An 18,470-nucleotide genomic window follows, 5' to 3' on the forward strand; every position below is an offset into this window, starting at 1 on the left:
AGCTTGAAAAGGAGAACCTGCAGGTGCTTTTGTTGGGGGGGGGGGGCGGGTAGAGGGGAGGGGAGGGGGTCTGTTGAGAGGCATGGAGGAGAATCTGCTGGAGGCCTGGAAGCCGGGACAGCCTCCTCTGTAGGGAGCCCCATCCTCCACCAACTCCTCCCTGCCTGATTAAGGGACCTTAATCAGCTTGAGGAGATTAAGGACTCTGGACAGCTGTTCCCACACCCCCCGCCCCGGCCGGGCTGGCAAAGGAGACCTGTGGGAGGGCGCCAGAAGGGGGATCTGCCCCGTGACCCCTCACCCCGGGCCTGGGCCCGAGCCCCGGACTTTCCGGTGAGTGGCTAAGGCCCCTCCGCAGGCACGGATTCGGGTCCCTTCTGCCCCAGATGGATCCAAGGAGGGCGTGGGCATGTCTCCGCTGACCCCAGACGGCCCTGATGAGGGAGGAGGGCGGGCAAGAGGGGAACAGGAAGCAGGAGAAACGGGGTGTGGGGGGTGCGGCCATGCCCTTGACTCCCGTAGAGTCGTCCAAGCCAGAGGAGGGGGCTGTGGAAGTGGGGACATGCCCCGGGGTTAGTTGGGCTTTGAGAAGCTGGAGGTTGCGGACAGAACCCTAAGAGAGTTGTGCCCCCCTCCCCGCCGCCCCCCGGCCGCTCATCCGGCCCTGCTTATGCTCCCAGAAGCCGGCAATGACGGCGTGCGCCCTCCCCGCGGGTGGGTGTCCGGACCCCCGGCGCCGCGCCCCCGCGCGGCGGGTTCCATCCCCGCCCGGCGTCCCCCGGGCCCTGCCGCTGCTTCTGCTGCTCCTGACGCCCTCCGCCCGGCCCGCCGTCTTCACAGTGGGGGTGCTGGGCCCCTGGGCCTGCGACCCCATCTTCGCGCGCGCCCGCCCGGACCTGGCCGCCCGCCTGGCCGCCGCCCGCCTGAACCACGACCCTGCCATGGCAGGGTCCCCCCGCTTCGAGGTCGCGCTGCTGCCCGAGCCGTGCCGGACGCCGGGCTCCCTGGGGGCGGTGTCGTCCGCGCTGGGCCGCGTCTCGGGCCTCGTGGGCCCGGTGAACTCCGCGGCCTGCCGGCCGGCCGAGCTCCTGGCCCAGGAGGCGGGGGTCACGCTGGTGCCCTGGGGCTGCCCCGGGACGCGGGCGGCGGGCACGACGGCCCCCGCGGTGACGCCCGCGGCGGACGCTCTCTACGCTCTCCTCCGCGCCTTCCGCTGGGCGCGCGTGGCCCTGGTCACCGCGCCCCAGGACCTGTGGGTGGAGGCGGGACGCGCCCTGTCAGCCGCGCTCAGGGCGCGGGGTCTGCCCGTTGCCCTGGTGACCACCATGGAGCCGTCGGGCGTGTCCGGGGCCCGGGAAGCCCTGAGGAGGGTCCAGGACGGGCCCAGAGTCAGAGGTAGGCTCCGCCGCGGCGTGCGGGGTGCGGGGTGCGGGGAGGGAGGGGCGCGGCGGCGCGGGCAGCGGGGCGCAGCAGTGAGCCCGGGGTCTCGGTCCCCAGCCGTGATCATGGTGATGCACTCGGTGCTGCTGGGCGGCCAGGAGCAGCGCTGCCTGCTGGAGGCCGCCGAAGAGCTGGGCCTGGCCGACGGCTCCCTGGTCTTCCTGCCCTTTGACACGCTCCACTACGCCCTGTCACCGGGCCCCGAGGCCTTGGCCGCCCTGGCCAACAGCTCCCGGCTTCGCAGGGCCCACGATGCGGTGCTCACCCTCACGCGGCACTGTCCCCCCGGGGGCAGCGTGATGGACAGCCTGCGCAGGGCCCAGGAGCGCCAGGAGCTGCCCTCTGACCTGGATCTGCTGCAGGTAGAGGCACCTGGGAGGAGGGAAGAGGGGAGGAGGGGAGAGGGGAGAGGGGAGAAGGGCATGGAGTCAACGGGAGACGGGAAGACGGAGGCAGTGGGGAGAGACTGAGAGAGCAAGCTCTACCTGTTCTGACGTTTCCTGGGTAAACAGAGGCGCTGGGCTTGCTTGGGGCATCTTGGTGTATTGGGACTGCTTCCAGAGTGTAGGCCAGGGGACCCCCTCCCCCCCCAAGCCCAGCTCCAAGCAGGAAACCCTAGTGAACGCTACACTGTGATGTCTTGCGGTCAGCTTCAAAGTGAACCCGCTTCCAACACCACTGGGACAGGCAGTCTATAATACACTGCTGGTGTGTGCGTGTGTGTGTTTTTAATTTTTAAATGTTTATTTATGTTGGAGAAAGAGACAGGGTGTGAGCAGGGGAGGGGCAGAGAGCGAGGGAGACACAGAATCTGAAGCAGGTTCCGTCCGGGCTCCCAGCTGTCAGCACAGAGTTTGGGACTCGAACTCCCAAACCGCGAGATCATGACCTGAGCCGAAGTCGAAGTCGGGTGTTCAACCGACGGAGCCCCCCAGGCGCCCCTGCGCTGCTGGTGTTCTTAAGAGAACGGGACAGGAGGACAAAGGCAGATGTGACCTCCACGTCCAGTTTAGAGGTGTTTCCTCTGGGGCTTCGTCAGGTGGTCGTAACTTTTGGAGAGCCTTGACAAGTCTTGCGGGAAGCAGAAAGGACCCTAGGTGGAGCCAGGGGCTTCCATAATTATTTAGATCCACGGCTTCCTGCCAACAACCCCAATACCCAGGATTCCCTGAGAATCCAGAATCCTGGGTCACACCATCTAACTCGAGACCGGTCACAAAAAGGGGAGGGGCTAGGGGCACCTGGGTGCCTCAGTCGGTTAAGCTTCTGACTTTGGCTCAGGTCATGGTCTCCCGGTCCATGAGTTCGAGCTCCACGTGGGAGCCTGCTTCGGATTCTGTGTCTCCCTCTCTCTCTCTCTCTCTCAAAAATAAATAAGCATTAAAAAAATTTTTTTAAAGGGGGAGGGAGCTGGAAACCACTAAGATAGGTGGGAATTTAGATGGCAGTGGGCAGTAAACTAACCACCACAAAGACCTTCCTCAAAGGGTTGCACTTGAGAGAGGGCCGTGAATCAAGGGGGTGGGGGTTGGAATATTCCCCACCAATGCCCCTAGTCTCCTCCAAGAGGACCTGGGGTAGCCAGTGGGAGGAAGGATGGGAATAGTGAGCGAGAAGAGGAGAGCGAGGCGGTTGGGACAGTGGTGAGACTGGATGGGGGGCGGGTGGAGGAAGTGGTGACAAAAACCATCTTCAGTTCTCTGTAACTAGCACAGGTGAGACCCCGGGAGTTACCTTCGATTCCTCTTACCTCCCCCCTCCCACGCTAACCCTAACCCCTCCACCGACCCCCCCCCCCACCCATCCAGACATCACATCCTGTCAGTTTTACTTTTTAAAAGTCACTTGAATCTATCCTCGTTCTCTATTCTCACCGTCACTGCCCCGGTTCAGGCCGCAGCACCTCTGATCTAAAGCCTGAAACAAAATCTCCCCAAAAGGTCTCAGCTTCAATGCTCACCTGCCCCGGCCTTTCTCCACCCAACAATCAGTTCAAGCTTCAGACACCTGACAAATCTGACTGTGTCACACCCCTGTCCCGAGCCTGCCAGGGGCTTCCCTCGCCCTGGATAGATGACGGTCTCTTCAAAGGGCTTATCACGTCTCTCATGCCTTCCCCTCTCTTCCATCGTCCTTGAACTTCAGCCAGACGGAGCTACTCTGGTCTCCCTAAATGTGCCCGTCTCTCTTGCCTCTGTGCTGCTGGGTGCGCTCTTCCCTCTCCCCTGTCCCTCCCCTCCCCCCCAGATAACTGACTCACCCCCTCAAGGATGGTCACTTCTTCCGGAAGCCTTCTCCTCCTCCCTCAGCCTGGGTTGGGACCCTCCTTTCCTGTCTCTGCAGCTCCCTAATCACCCCTACTGGCACCCATGGCACCTACCCTAACATCCCTGTCTCCCCAGCTAGAAGAAAGGTTCCTTGGGACAGGGACTCTATCTCGTCAATATCTCAGTGTCACCTATTGTTTTACACACGCCTGGCACTGTGAGAGATGGGAACTGGGAAAAATAAGCTTGATCGCCTTGGGGAAAGACAAGAAGGAAAAATAGAAAATATAGAAGCCAACCAAAAGATAGGAAAGGAGGCTTTTAGGTAAATGAGAAATAATCATATTAAAAATATGAGCAAGGCAACCAACAGGAGGGGGAAGAGAGGAGCTGCAGGTGATGGAGAAGAGGAATAACCAAGGTTGAGAAGAGCCTAAGAACCCCCGAAAAGAGGGAAGGTCAATGGGGAGGAGGGGAGAGAAGAGAGCCAATAGGGAGAGAGGAGGAGAGAGCCAATGGGGAGAGGGGAAGAGAGAGCCAATGGGGAGAGGGGAGGAGAGAGCCAATGGGGAGAGGGGAGGAGAGAGCCAATGGGGAGAGAGGAAGGGAGAGCCATTGGGGAGAGGGGAGGAGAGAGCCAATGCGGAGAGAGGAAGGGAGAGCCAATGGGGAGAGGGGAAGGGAGAGCCAATGGGGAGAGGGGAGGAGAGAGCCAATGGGGAGAGGGGAGGAGAGAGCCAATGGGGAGAGAGGAAGGGAGAGCCAATGGGGAGAGGGGAGGAGAGAGCCAATGGGGAGAGAGGAAGGGAGAGCCAATGGGGAGAGGGGAAGGGAGAGCCAATGGGGAGAGGGGAAGGGAGAGCCAATGGGGAGAGGGGAGGAGAGAGCCAATGGGGAGAGGGGAGGAGAGAGCCAATGGGGAGAGAGGAAGGGAGAGCCAATGGGGAGAGGGGAGGAGAGAGCCAATGGGGAGAGAGGAAGGGAGAGCCAATGGGGAGAGGGGAGGAGAGAGCGCTGAGCTGAGGGATCGGGGAAGCACCAACGAGGTGTGAACGGTCTATGCACGAGGGGCCTGAGCACTGGAGAGAAGCAGTGCAAGGCTAGGTGGGCCAGCGGTGACCCCAACCCTGAGCCCCTACTGCCCTCCCCCAGGTGTCCCCACTCTTCGGCACCATCTACGACGCGGTCTTCCTGCTGGCGGGGGGCGTGGCGCGAGCGCGGGCGGCCGCAGGGGGCGGCTGGGTGTCCGGAGCAGCGGTGGCCCGCCACATCCAGGACGCCCAGGTCCCCGGCTTCTGCGGGGCCCTGGGAGGAGCCGAGGAGCCCCCGTTTGTGCTGCTGGACACAGACGCGGCAGGGGACCAGCTGTTCGCCACATACGTGCTGGACCCCACCCGGGGCTCCCTCCGCTCGGCTGGGACCCCGGTGCATTTCCCTAGAGGGGGAGGAGGACCCGGGCCTGACCCCTCGTGTTGGTTCGAGCCAGACATCATCTGCAACGGAGGTGAGGGCGAGCACCCCAGCCCCCACTGGGACAGTCACCGTGGAGCCTCCACTAAGTGGTGAAAGAGAGTGAACTCTCGTCCTGGAACTCCTTCCAGGTCCTTCCTCAGACCCCTGGCTTGTGCGGAACCTGTCTCTTGCCAAGCCCCCAAAGCCCTCTTGGAACCTTCCTAGCATTCCCAGATGCTCCCTTTTGCAGAACCCACGACCTTTCCCTAGATCTCGTTCTCGGCTCCCATCCACCTTTCCTAGGGCCTCTAGGATTTGACATGACTCCATCCCCCCATAGAGAGGGTGCCTCCCCCTGGCCACGGTCCTCAGAGTCCCCCCTCTCACTGCCTCTCCAGGAGTGGAGCCCGGCCTCGTCTTTATCGGCTTCCTCCTGGTGGTTGGGATGGGGCTGACAGGGGCCTTCCTGGCCCATTATGTGAGGTGAGTATGGGAGTGGGGTAGGTAAGGGATGGGCCTGCCTGGCCACCTGCCAGAAATGCGTCTGTGCAGCAAAGACAGCAGGCTGAGCCCACTCAAGAGTAGGAAAAAAAAAAAAAAAGGAAGATGGGGAACATGGGGTTGCCCTCAAGGGGGTGGCAGACCAGGGGCTGTCTGGTTTGGGGATGACTGCTCTCCCCTGAGCCAACATTATCCCTTGCTGGCCTCCTGTCCTGGACCTTGGTCCCTTTTGAACAGATGACGTCCTTTCCCTACCAGGCATCGTCTAATTCACATCCAGATGGTCTCTGGCCCCAACAAGATCATCCTGACTCTGGACGATATCACCTTCCTCCACCCGCAAGGGGGCAGCTCTCGAAAGGTGGGAGAGGCAGGGAGGCAGGGGCTATCTGGCAGGGAGCCAGCTCCCCAAGTGTCCTCCACTGTATATCTGTTCCCCTGCCTGGGCCAGCCCTCACCCCAGCCCCGAGGAAAGCCTGGTTTCTGCCCTGGCTCCCTCTCAGGTCTGAGCTCTGGGGATCAGCACCCTTAATGTGCAGTGAGAGTACCAGCCCTGTCCCGGCTGCTCTCCTGGGACAGCGAGAAGCTCCAAACAAACCCGCTGGTTTGTTTTGTAAACTGTAAACCGCAGCATAATTGGGAAGTATAATGTCAGTATCGTCTTCCCCTAATTAAGATTTCTTCCCTCTGTAATCCCTGGAACTCAGCCTGACCTCAACCCAGGACTCTGACCCCACAGTATATTCTGATCCCTTGTGTTGACCTCTACCCTCCAGGTGGTCCAGGGGAGCCGATCGAGTCTGGGTGCACACAGCGTGTCAGACGTTCGCAGCGTCCCCAGCCAGCCCGCGGACAGCGCCAACGTTGGCCTCTACGAGGTGAGCCTTACCCCGTCCAGGCCGAGCTCTATTCCTGGAGTTGCGTCATATCCCGCGGGCTCCAGAAAATGGTGATAGGAGCCCAGAATGGGCTCTAGGAAGAGGTCACGGGTTCCCCAAAGGGGAGCGTCTGAGAATCCTTCCTGCCCCAGGGTTTTTCCCTTAGCCTTTATCCAGATGAGGGCTCCTCAAAGGCCAATCACGGTGGCTCCGAGGCCGGAGGCCTGCCTGGTGGGGGGTGTTCCGGCACCAGCATGCAGCCCGGTGTGGCCACCGAAGCCATCCCCCTCCCCGTTGGGAGCCCCTGGCCCTGCCCCCTCCGTTGATCCAAGACTTCAGGCTACTGAAGGGCGTGGGCCTCCCTGGAAAGGTTGGGGCATCTGGGATGTGGCATCGTGGTCACAAAAAGGACATTTCCAGGACACGGGTTGTTCAGGACGGGGAGGTCCCAGATGGGGCTATCCTGACTCAAGACAGACAGACCCGCATCCTGGTCCTACCCAGCGTTTCCACCCAATTCAGATCAGACTCAGGAACCGTGAGCTTACAGGGGATGGAAGGAAAAAGTCACAGAAGGGCATTAGGACCTTCACTATGGGTCAGCAAATCTGAATGCTGTAGGATGTTTGGGAATCACGACAGACCCAGAAAGAGCTGAGGGAGCTCAGCTAATCAAGAGCGGGGTGGAGGCTTGGAGCTTCCAGATGTCAGGTTCCACAGAGCATGCAGAGGGTCCCAATATGTCACCTACAGGCCACCGCGGCCACTTGTCACTGGGGGAAGTTGTGGTTAATCATTTGAATGGGCCTACCCTGTGCCTTGAAGAACGTTTAGTGTCTCTTGTCCCACCCACAAAACACATCTCCCAGTTTTGGAACAATTAAGAATGTCCCCTATGTATTTCCAAAGGCTCGTTAGGAGTCGACACCAAACCACCAGAATCTCCTGCCAGTGCGGCCAAACCCCTCACCCACGGACGAGGCCGGCTACAGAGATTGCAGGGTCTAAGGCAGAATGACACCGAAGGGCTCCCTGTTGGTTCAGGACGGTGGAGCAGACGGCTGAACCAAGCACAGGCCCTCGTGAGCATGGGGCCCGATGGGACCGCGTTCCCATGGACCAGCCCTGCCCACAGCTGAGGACAGTGAGGCTCCGAGCCTGGAGGGGAACTGCCTGTGCGTCACAGTCAGTCTGTCATAAAAGCCTGATCTCCCCAGACTCCTGACTCCCAGCACAGTGCTCTCTCAGGGCAACAGATGGTGAGGAGGGCTGTGGCCTCAATGACATTTGTGGTGCTAACGGCTTGCTTACTAAGGCTGTGGGTGGGTGCGTCTGCGTTGGTGAGGACAGCCACGCGAGGGTGGCCCCCATCCCCGCCAGCTGTGAAGTGGACTGACAGATGTCAAACGCTTTGCTTCTGAACCTCTGCGTCACAGGCAGGATGTGTCCTGAGGCAGTAGGCCAGTGGAAACGTGGGGACTCTGTGGCTTTTCACCTCACGGGCTTTTCAGAAACTGAGTTCACTGCTCCCATCTCTGGGGCGCCTGGGTGGCTCAGTCAGCGTCCAACTCTTGATTTCAGTTCAGGTCACGATCCCAGGGTTGTGGGATCGAGCCCCACATTTGGCTCCTTGCTGAACGTGGAACCTGCTTAAGATTCTCTCTCTCCCTCTGGCCCTCTCCCTGGCTTGTGCGCATGCTCTCTCTCTCTCTCTCTTTAAAAACAACAACAAAAAACTACTCCCATCTCTGCTCCAGGGAGACTGGGTTTGGCTGAAGAAATTCCCAGGGGATCAGCACATAGCTATCCGCCCAGCAACCAGGACAGTCTTCTCCAAGGTGAGCGTTGAGCCCGTGGTGGGGTGTGGGGTGTGGGGTGGCCGTCATTTCCTTCCCTCTTGACCTTCTCTTTGCAGCTGGGGACAGAGATAGACCCGAATCTAGGAGAGACCAACAGGTCTCAGTGGAAGTGCCCTCTCCCAAAGCAGGTGTCCCGTTATGCTCTTCCATTTTTTTCTTAATGTTTATTTATTTTTGAGAGAGAGAGAGCGCGCATGGAGGGGGGTGCAGAGAGAGAGAGAGAAAATTCCACACAGGCTCCATCAGTGTAGAGCCCCATGTGGAGCTCGATCCCATGAACCCATGAGATCACGACCTGAGCCAAAACCAAGAGTCAGATAATGCCTACTGGGCGAAGCAGAAAGCTGGCAAGGAGGCGGTGGCCTGGCTTATTCTGATCGTCCCACTTCGAGGCCCCCCCTTACATCGTGCAGCCTCCGCCTGGCCTCCTCTGACGCCTCCACAGAAGCTCTCAGTCACAGCTGCAGAATGACTTAGGGTCCCCAGACTAAGTCACCACTTAACCTCAGGCATCTAGGATGAAGGGAAGCCCCTTATTGGACCAAAGGAAAGTTGGAAGGGCAGTAGTCACCCGCTGGCCCCCATTTCCCAGCATGCTCAGATTGTGAGGGCGCCTGTCCTGTGGCATGTGCTCCGCTAGGACCACAGTGTGACTGCTCAGTCCCTTCCTCCCTGCCTCGAGGATGTTGGGAGTCTCAGACATGAGCAAAGCAGGCCTGGGCCGTGGCCCGCACGGCCGTGTGTGGCCTGGGGGAGAACCTGCCTGGCTCCTGGTTACCAGTGCAAGGTAGTCTCTTCCCATATGACTTTAAGCTAAACCATACTCAGCATCTCAACGGTGACCTTTGACCCACGTGTCTGTTCCGGAGAGAGAACTTACCCTTGGAAGAAAGCGCCCCCCACCCCGTGCCCCCATAGACCTTTCCAGTCACCCCTCTCATCCCACCTTCCGAGCGTGGACGCCCCAAACCAGACCTGGATACCCCCACGGTATCCACGGTGCCTCCAGGGCAGAAAATGCCCATTGGCTCTCTCCCTCTCAGCTCCAGGAGCTGCGGCACGAGAACGTTGTCCTCTACCTGGGGCTCTTCCTCGGCAGCGGAGCGGGTGGCACCATGGCCCCCGGGGAGCGCATGCTGGCCGTGGTCTCCGAGCACTGTACCCGGGGCTCCCTCCACGACCTCCTCGCCCAGAGAGACATAAAGCTGGACTGGATGTTCAAGTCCTCTCTCCTCCTGGACCTCATCAAGGTGGTGGGGAGGGGGTGCGGGGGTGGCAGGGAGGAGGGGGCAGGGGAGCCGCAGGGCTCAGGTCGCCTCGTATCCCACCCCTTCCAGGGAATGAGGTATCTGCACCACCGAGGCGTGGCCCACGGGCGCCTTAAGTCACGGAACTGCGTGGTGGACGGGAGGTTCGTGCTGAAAGTCACCGACCACGGTCAGGGGCGACTGCTGGAAGCGCAAAGGGTGTTGCCGGAGCCTCCCAGCGCAGAGGGTAGGATTCCGCCCCCCTCCGCTGCCTCCCGCGCGGATGGGCATCCCCGGGACCCCCGTTATCTCAGGGGCCCCTCCATCCATCCGTCCCTCCGCCTTCGAGTCCTCTCCCTCCCACGCCCACTGCACGTGGCCCCGGCCTCGGTAAAGGTCTCAGGTCTCCGGACCTCAGAGAGGAGAAGGGGACTGGACTGGGGAGGCGGGGGCTCGAGGGGGCGTGGCTTGTGCCCGAGGGGCGGGGTCCTCTGAGCCCCTCTTTGCATAAAGGGCGGGGCCTATTTGTGAGGCCCGAGCTTTCTCCGAGACCCGCGTCGGGTTTCTGGTAGTTTCTCCGGGGGATAGCTGCGGGCAGCGGGGCCACACTCGGGCTGGGAGTTGGTGAGTGGGTGCGAGCCTGGGCTTTTTGGTTAGGGCGGGGGTCTGTCCCCAGCGTCCCCAGGCCCTCCCGCATGCCCACGCCCCCTCCCCCGACCCCAGACCAGCTGTGGACAGCCCCGGAGCTGCTTCGGGACCCGGCCCTGGAGCGCAGGGGAACGATGGCGGGTGACGTCTTCAGCCTGGGCATCATCATGCAGGAGGTCGTGTGTCGCAGCGCCCCCTACGCCATGCTGGAGCTGACCGCTGAGGGTACGCTCGCTCGCGTCGCGCTTCCAGCCGGCGGCCCGGCAGAGCCTCTCGCCAGACCCAGCCCCTCTGCCCTAAAGCCCGGAGCTGAGGCTTAATTATGTGGGCCTCCCTTATGTGGATCTCAAGGGTCAGGGCCGGGCAGAGCAAGCGTCAGGATGGGAGGGGGCGGCTCTTAGGCTCCCAGACATCAGTGGTTGTCTCTGTCCTCATCCTGGACCCAACCTGCTCCTCCGGCTGAGGGAGGGGGCTCCCCTCTGGTTCTTAGGGACGGCAGGGAGGCAGCAGTGTCGGGGGAAGGGGGCGAAGGCAGTGGGATCTGGTTCAGATCCCTATGACTTACCATCCAGGAGTCAGCAAGCTACTGGGCCACCCCAACCCTCACTCTCAACTGCGACAAATGTTAGCTCTGCCTGTCACCTCTAACTGCCCCCTGCGCCCCCCACCCTCCCACCCCCAGGGTTCAGGATCCTCCCGTTCCTTCCAGCAACGCCCTCCCCTCCCTCCCCGCGCTTCCCCGCCTCCTTCCGGAAGCTCTGATCGCGGGCTTCAGCAGTCAGGCCAGAGTCAGAGGTGGCCTCTGTTGGTCCCCTCATGCCTCCAGAAGTGGTGGAGAGGGTCCGAAGTCCCCCTCCACTGTGCCGGCCCTCCGTGTCCGTGGACCAGGCGCCCACGGAGTGCATCCAGCTGATGAAACAGTGCTGGGCGGAGCAGCCGGACCTCCGGCCCTCCATGGACCGCACCTTCGAGCAGGTCAGCGGCTGGCATTGGGCAAGGGCTGGCCTGGCCGCTTGTCAGCAACCCGGGGAGGCTTCAGGAAGGCAGACTCGCGGGACCTCTGACCTCCAGGCCGTTTCCCAAGGGGCAGTCTGAGGACTGGGATTTAGGTGGGGACAGAGTTAGAACGGGGGCTGCGGGGCCCTTCGGAGCAGGAGATAGACCTCTGGGTGGGAGAAATATTTCACTCGATTCGAATAACATTTGAATCGCTTGGCCCGGTGTGGCCACAAGACCCTCGGCCTGGGAGTCCAAACCCCAGTGTCTTGTCAGTTACCAGCTGAGAGCAGCTGACCTCTGGGACCCCCCCATTTCCCGTATGGCTCCTAGTGTGTGAAGGCACAGGGCCTGGCATGGGGGGGGGGGGGCTGATGCGTAAACGATGCCTGGGGTGGGATGCCTGGGGGTGGGCGCGGGGGGCCAGGCGTAAGAGGGCCCCACGCAGGGGTCATGGCAGCCCAGGTCCTCAACAGCCCCCGCACCCCCGCCCCGGCTGCCTCCCCCTACCAGTTCAAAAGCATCAACAAGGGCCGGAAAACGAACATCATTGACTCCATGCTGAGGATGCTGGAGCAGTACTCCAGCAACCTGGAGGACCTGATCCGGGAGCGCACGGAAGAGCTGGAGCTGGAGAAGCAGAAGACAGACCGGCTGCTGACGCAGATGCTGCCCCCGTGCGTGCCCGCGGGGAGGGGGGCGAGGGGGAGGGTCCGCGGGCGGCCGGGGGCGTGACCTCCACCTAAAGCCCGCCCCCCTCTCCCCGACGACCCTACATAGTTCTGTGGCTGAGGCTCTGAAGACTGGGACACCTGTGGAGCCCGAGTATTTTGAGGAGGTGACTCTGTACTTCAGCGACATCGTGGGCTTCACCACCATCTCGGCCATGAGTGAGCCCATCGAGGTGGTGGACCTGCTCAACGACCTCTACACGCTCTTTGACGCCATCATCGGCTCCCACGACGTCTACAAGGTGGGGTGTGCCGGAGCGGGGAGGGGGGGAGGGGGGAGCAACCCTCCTTCAGCTCCGCTAGCCCCCAGTTCAGCCCCACTGCCCCCGTCCCCATTTGGAAGCCTCCCCAGGATCCCCGCGCTGCACCCCCAGCTTAGGCCGCCTGACAAAGGACAGTCGCTTGGCGGGAGAGAGGTGCTCAGTACCGGACTTGCACCACCCTTTCCGTCAGGTGGAGACAATTGGGGACGCCTACATGGTGGCCTCCGGGCTGCCCCAGCGGAACGGGCAGCGGCACGCGGCGGAGATCGCCAACATGGCTCTGGACATCCTCAGTGCCGTGGGCTCCTTCCGAATGCGCCACATGCCCGAGGTGCCCGTGCGCATCCGCATCGGCCTGCACTCGGGTACCTCCCGGGCTCCCGTGGCCCCCTCCCTCCCCGTCTAGGGCCGGTTCCGCATTCCCTGGACATTCGTGCGGTGGGGGGGTGGGGGGGGGGACGGGGGCAGCGGGACTTGCTGTGAAGCCGCCTCGGCAGGCACCCCGTCGTGATTGAGAGGTACCCTTGGGGAGCTGGTGGAGATGATGGGGCGTTAGAGAGTCTCCCGAGGTGCCAGGTGCCACCCAGCCGCCAGCACGGCCACCCACCCTGCGCGTCTCCGCAGGCCCGTGCGTGGCGGGCGTGGTGGGCCTCACCATGCCGCGGTACTGCCTGTTTGGGGACACGGTCAACACCGCCTCGCGCATGGAGTCCACGGGGCTGCGTGAGTGGGGCGGGGTGGGGTCCGGGGGTGGGGGGGGCGATTCACGGAGCGAGGGGGAAGTGGCTCGGGGAGGGGGACGCGGGAGGGGAGTCCCGAAATCACCACGTCCCCTGTCCCCTGTCGCCCCAGCTTACCGCATCCACGTGAACATCAGCACCGTCCAGATTCTCCGCGCCCTGGACGAGGGCTTCCAGACAGAGGTGCGCGGCCGCACCGAGCTGAAGGTGAGACCGGCCCCGCCCCCTCCTGGGCCGCAACCCCGGGGGTTTTGGGTGCCACTTAGACCTCGAGATCCACCGCCCTCGCCCCAGCCGCCTAACCCCCCCACCCCCCCGCCCCGTGTCTCTCCAGGGTAAGGGCGCCGAAGACACGTACTGGCTGGTGGGCAGACGCGGCTTCAACAAGCCCATCCCCAAACCGCCGGATCTGCAGCCGGGGTGAGGAACCAGCCTCCGGACCCCTTCTCCCGGCCTGACCCCGCCCTCCGCCTGCCCCTCCCTGAGGCCGCCGCCCCCCTCCCCGCAGGGCCAGCAACCACGGCATCAGCCTGCAGGAGATCCCCCTGGAGCGGCGCCTGAAGCTGGAGAAGGCGAGGCCGGGCCAGTTCTCCGGGAAGTGAGGCGCGCAGCGCAGCGGGAACAGGTGCTGCCCCCTTGCTCCCAAGCCCAGCTGCCGATCTCCCAGGGGCCTCCTCTCCAGCCTTAGGGCCTGGCCCTGCCCGCTGAACTTCCCACCCAAGCCAGGTGTCCCAATTCCTGTCTGAGTGAGCCCAGGCTCTTTCCTAAACCCAGGAATTTTCCCCTGGGAGGGGGGAGTTCTGGTTCTGTCGGTCTGGAATGGCCCAGGAATCCAGACTTGAGAACCCTTGTACTCATGACCTTCTGAGACCTCTTCTCTGACAACCCCTCGCCCCCACTGCACTGCATTAACGGGGCGTCCCTGCCAGGCCCCACAGGCTGTGCACTGCACAAAAGACAGAACTTTCGGGAGCACCGTTCGCCAGAGGACAAGATGAATGTTGTCTCTAGCATTCTGTCAGGGCAGAAGCCCTGCTCTCTACCTTCCTTGAAGAAACTGTGATCCATGACCCTCCCCTTCTTAGGTGAACCCCCGTGACCCCTTTCTACCATTTCCCTCAGACACCCCTCTTTCTCTCAGGAGTATTCCGGAAGGTCCTTTTCCTGAAAGTTGCTGCTATGGGTGACCAACAGTCTGGCTGATACCAGTGGCTTCTGTCCGGCTCTGCCTCAAAGGATTCTGGGCCTTTACACAGGCTGTGTGACCTCGGGAAAGTCTCGTGCACTCTCTGGGCTTGGATTTCCCTCATGATGAAATAAGGAGTGGCCTAGGTGGTTTCTGCACTCCTAAGCTTCCGGATGGCCTGGGTGTATGGGCGCCGGCCCCAGTAACTCTGAGCCCATCAGGAGAGGTGGGGCTGGGGATTCTCCACTTTCCAGGGCCTCCCAGGGCCCCAGGAAGGAAGGTCTGGGGTTGGAATCCCCAACCCCAGAGGAGGCAGAGACCTGCGGTTCCCCCGGAGCAGGGGTTTGTGGCCTGACGATTAGCCTCCGCTTAGCCTCGATAGTCCTTCCCTTCTCCCCCCCGCCCCCCACCGCCAGTCAGAAACCGGCCCCTTCTGTGGGCATCACCGTGTCTTGCCCAAGTGCAGAGAAAAGCTGGCTGCAAGGCTCTGGGGAGAGAGGAAGGCAAACAGGCCTCAGCACACCTTTACTCACCAGCACGGCCGAGGAATGGTAGGATTTTCTGTTGAACTGGACACTTGCCAAGCGCACAGAGAATCCTCTCTGCTTAGATCTCTCCAACAGGCGTCTGCAACCACTGCCCGTCCCCCCTCCCCCCCCCCCCCACCGGTCCAACTGAACTTTCTTTTGTGGAACAGCGAAGTTCCAGAGCCCAGGCCTTGGCACTGTCAAGTTGGGGTGTCCTTCAGCACCACTGGAGGCCATGGCAGGAGTTAGTGGCAGCGGCAGCCGCCCAGAGTGTCCCTACAGGTGTAGTGAGTGTTCAGTCCCTCCCAGGTCAGCAAGCAGGCGTGGCCAGGGATATAGCGTCCGAGAGAATTTCCAGGTGGAAGGGTGAATGCTCACCACGCACAGTGTGGTTCCCGGGCCAGGGGCAGGGACATGACCTGAGAGCCTGTTAGAAATGCAGACTTGCGGGCCCAGACCTGTCGATTCAGAATCCGCATTTTTAACAAGTTCTCTCAGGGTGTTTCTGTGCACCTGAACGAACGTTCACGAATCATGTCACTAAGTGAGCCTAAAAATCTCTAAGATTTCATAAAAACCAGGCTAGAAACTCGCCGAGACTGGTTTTGTTGGCCTGTGGGGGAAGTTTTGTTCTAATTTTGAGCTAACGTTTAGCAATCAAGAGATTCACATTTTCTAAAAAACGTATACCAAACTTCCCTCTTCTCTGAAATCAAAAAGTCCCACTGCTGGCTTTTCTGCTGGAGCTAGAGAGCCACTGATCATTTTCTCTGGGGCTTTATTCTTTAGTTCTAATGGTCCCCACCCGCCAAGACCCAAGAGTTTCCGGATGTCCCTTACGTACCTGCCTGGCGCCCTTAGGCATTTAGCTCAGGGCCCTTGGGAACTGCCCTAGGACTGCAGGTGCTTCTGGAGGTTGTTTCTGCCCAACCTGTGAAATCCACGGCTTAGCAGCCTCCCCGTCCTTCCTAGAGGCAGAGAGAGGACATATAACAGACCTCAACTGCAGCACTTGTAGGTTCTGGTCACTTGAGGTGGTGCTGCAGGGTGAGTCAGTCAGTACAACTTATAAAACATTTTTCGCCGAGTTGGGAGACGATGAGTTAAAGATTGTTAAAAACCTTGCACGTTTTTTTAAAAGATTTTTAAAAACCCTGCCTGCACGCGCACACAATTTTCTAAATTCTGCACATTCTTAAGCATCTCTCTTCAGATTTTCTCTGGACTTCGGTCCCCGGGATGGAGGGCAGACAGCCTCTTCCCAGGCAGTGCCCCCACCCTCCCTGCTAAGCCCCTCCCCATCCCCCACCCTGACTCTTTCTCTCGCCTTCCATCCCACCTGGGGGACGCCTGTGGTAGTTAATGGCCTGTGATTCAGGGGAGCCTCGGGGCAGCATTGACCTGGGAGGAGACTAGCGCGGACAGGCTGGGGCAGGACACTTCCCAGGGGAGGAGGAGCTGGGCCCCGAATCCAGTTTGGGGTAGAGGTGGAGGCCGCAGGGCTGAGCGCGTCCCTTCCCACCCTCCATTCTGCCTGGTCCCAAGACCCCGGTCGCAGCTGGGCAGATGTGAGCCGGGAGGGGCCTGGTGGAGGTTGGAGAGCTGAGGCCCACCCCAGGGCTCACAGCTGGTGGGAGAAGGGCGGGGAAGGTCTAGCCGCAGTCTCCTCTCTGCTCCCCTGCCCCTGTCTCTCCCTCTCCCTCAGTCTCCCCTGCTCTGCCCACAGTTTTTCCCTACCTGTCCCCGCAGCTCCCCCATTTCTGTGCAACCTTCCTTCCTGGGTCCGGTCAGTCTCCTAGAGCCCCGGTACCCTCTGACTCAAGCCCTCTTCACCTGCTCGCTCCTGTTGCTCCAGGGTCCCGGGCACCTCCCAGCCCCAGAGAGCACCTGGCTTGGCCATCAGGCGCTCCCCACCTTCAGACGTGTTTACACTACCTCTGCCAGATGGCCTGAGCCAGGAGCCCGCGCCTGGGGCTGTCCTCGCCTTTGGGACGGCTCCGTAGCTGGGACCAGTGACGGCCACGGCAGGGCCCTCCTGCGGCTGCTTCCACCCAGTAGCTGGGACTCCGCATCACGTCCCGGGGCTCACTTGGCACTTTTTCTCTGCTGCTCCTCAGGGTCTGGGCCGTGCTCCCCCTCCCCACCTGCAGTGGACCCCAGGCACCCCTTTTGGGAGATCTGTGGCGCCGCGTTGTGGGACCGTGTGCACTGGGATCTTCTGGGCTGTGCGCCGTGGATGCCAGGCCACGTGCCACGGTGTTGGGAGAGTGGCGGCTGAAATAAAGGTGTGCTTTCTTCCATCTCGTGATGTGTGATGCTTTTGGCCTGGATGGTCTCTACACCCTCTTCCCTGCAAGACTCGCACCTGGCACTGCTAGGGAGGGCTTCAGAGAGGGGAAGAGCCCTAGAGATGCCCGAGGCAGGGGGCAGTGAGCTGCCATTCCGCTCAGGGGGTCTGCTCTGAGGGGACCGGGCAGGGAAGCCCCAGACTTTTCAGGCTTCAAGAAAAGACCAGGGTCTCTGAGGCTCTGGAAGAGGGTGGTGTGGTCTCATCGTGTGATCGCCGGCAGGAGAGGGGAAGGGAGGTAAGAGCAGTTACTCTATGACCATGACCCATGGAAGCCAGAGTCCAAGACTGAAGGAGCAGGGCCTGTGAATGTAGAAGCTAAGGTTTGTAACAGCAGACCAGGCAGGACTTCACAACCCACATTCCACTTCTCATCCCTCAAGAGCCTGCCGTCGGGCATTCAAGCAGCACAGACCATCCCAAAGTCACCAGTGGGTGACCAGCCCATTGGTCATCCATTTTCTCTGAGCCCCACTGTCTCTGCCCCAAGCTTGATATTTCCGACACGATGACTCATGAGGGGCATTGGTTGTGGTGCCTTCCTGTCCTCCCCCAGCCCCAGCCTCAGTCCCCGTGGAACTGACCCCAGGCCCTATCCCACCCCCCACCTCCAATCATTCCATTCCTCTGCTGCTGGAATTGCCCCAAGGGCAGGCAGATGACCAGGGCCAGGCTTAGGGCTGAGACACAGCTGGAAGCTAGGTGAAGAAGTTGCCTGTTTCCTCTGGGGTTGCTGAGAGGGCAGGACACCCAGCAAAGATGACAGGGCAGAGCTGACAGATGGGCAGAGACCATGTCTCGCTGCCACTGCTGGAGTCTCTCCACCACTCTGGGCCTAAAGCCAGATCCAGTTGGAGCACCATGGGCTAGTTGTTGGCTTAATCCAGATTGAACTGGGTTTTGTTTTGTGCAGCCAGAAGTGTCCTGACACACTCCTCAGGGTTATGGTGGAGTGGGGATGGAACTGGTTTAACAAGCAAGAAAAGAAGAAAAGCCTGGCTTGGGAGGGAGACGGTGAGAGAAGGATGAGCAACCAAGAGGAGATAGTCTCCACGCCCTTACTCCATCAAGAGTCAGCCAGGGCCTTTCCCCTGTGGTATGACTGGTCCTGAAAACTGCAGTTATGGGAAAGGCCAGGACCAGAAGGGGGAGAAAACGCAAACAGCCTTGTAGCCTTGTCTGGACCCTGGTGCTGGCCCAGCAGTTAGAAGATGGAGGAACCTCCAAGTCCTGCATCAGAGACAAGGCACATGAGAGCGTGGTGTGGTCTGAGCTCAGCACAGTGCTGGACATCAACATCTTCCAGAGTTAAGTGGCTGGACCTTGACGGGCTGGTTAGGGTAGGACAGATGGCTTCCCTGCTCCCGACATGGGGAAGGAAGTAGACA

At 61.1% G+C, this 18,470-nt stretch overlaps 1 protein-coding gene and 1 long non-coding RNA gene across 12 annotated transcripts; one reads left to right on the forward strand and one right to left on the reverse strand.

Moving 5' to 3' along the window:
* The first annotated feature begins 651 nt into the window (after window positions 1-651).
* Window positions 652-17,039, forward strand: GUCY2D (guanylate cyclase 2D, retinal). The gene is made up of 19 exons (XM_027047329.2): window positions 652-1,395; window positions 1,498-1,802; window positions 4,860-5,211; window positions 5,558-5,642; window positions 5,919-6,021; window positions 6,437-6,538; window positions 8,296-8,376; window positions 9,441-9,647; window positions 9,735-9,891; window positions 10,368-10,517; window positions 11,119-11,267; window positions 11,802-11,965; window positions 12,069-12,261; window positions 12,473-12,647; window positions 12,907-13,005; window positions 13,135-13,229; window positions 13,357-13,442; window positions 13,531-13,647; window positions 14,164-17,039. Exons 1-18 carry the CDS (start codon window positions 690-692, stop codon window positions 13,622-13,624), a joined length of 3,303 nt encoding a protein of 1,100 aa, XP_026903130.1. The 5' UTR covers window positions 652-689; the 3' UTR covers window positions 13,625-13,647; window positions 14,164-17,039.
* Window positions 6,592-15,802, reverse strand: LOC113595925 (uncharacterized). Of its 11 annotated transcripts, XR_008294107.1 has the most exons (7): window positions 15,580-15,801; window positions 12,065-15,162; window positions 11,835-11,918; window positions 10,370-11,390; window positions 9,726-9,848; window positions 9,477-9,581; window positions 6,606-8,910 (listed from the first exon to the last, which is right to left on the reverse strand). It is a non-coding gene; the product is annotated as an uncharacterized LOC113595925 (long non-coding RNA). The 11 variants fall into 11 exon arrangements; XR_008294106.1 differs by having other exon boundaries at window positions 6,592-8,910; window positions 9,477-11,390; window positions 12,065-13,223; window positions 14,742-15,162; window positions 15,580-15,802; XR_008294103.1 differs by having other exon boundaries at window positions 6,602-8,910; window positions 9,477-10,588; window positions 11,258-11,390.
* Window positions 17,040-18,470: the final 1,431 nt, after the last annotated feature.

Source organism: Acinonyx jubatus, chromosome E1 (genome assembly GCF_027475565.1).
Source record: "Acinonyx jubatus isolate Ajub_Pintada_27869175 chromosome E1, VMU_Ajub_asm_v1.0, whole genome shotgun sequence".
NCBI classification, from domain to species: domain Eukaryota; kingdom Metazoa; phylum Chordata; class Mammalia; order Carnivora; family Felidae; genus Acinonyx; species Acinonyx jubatus.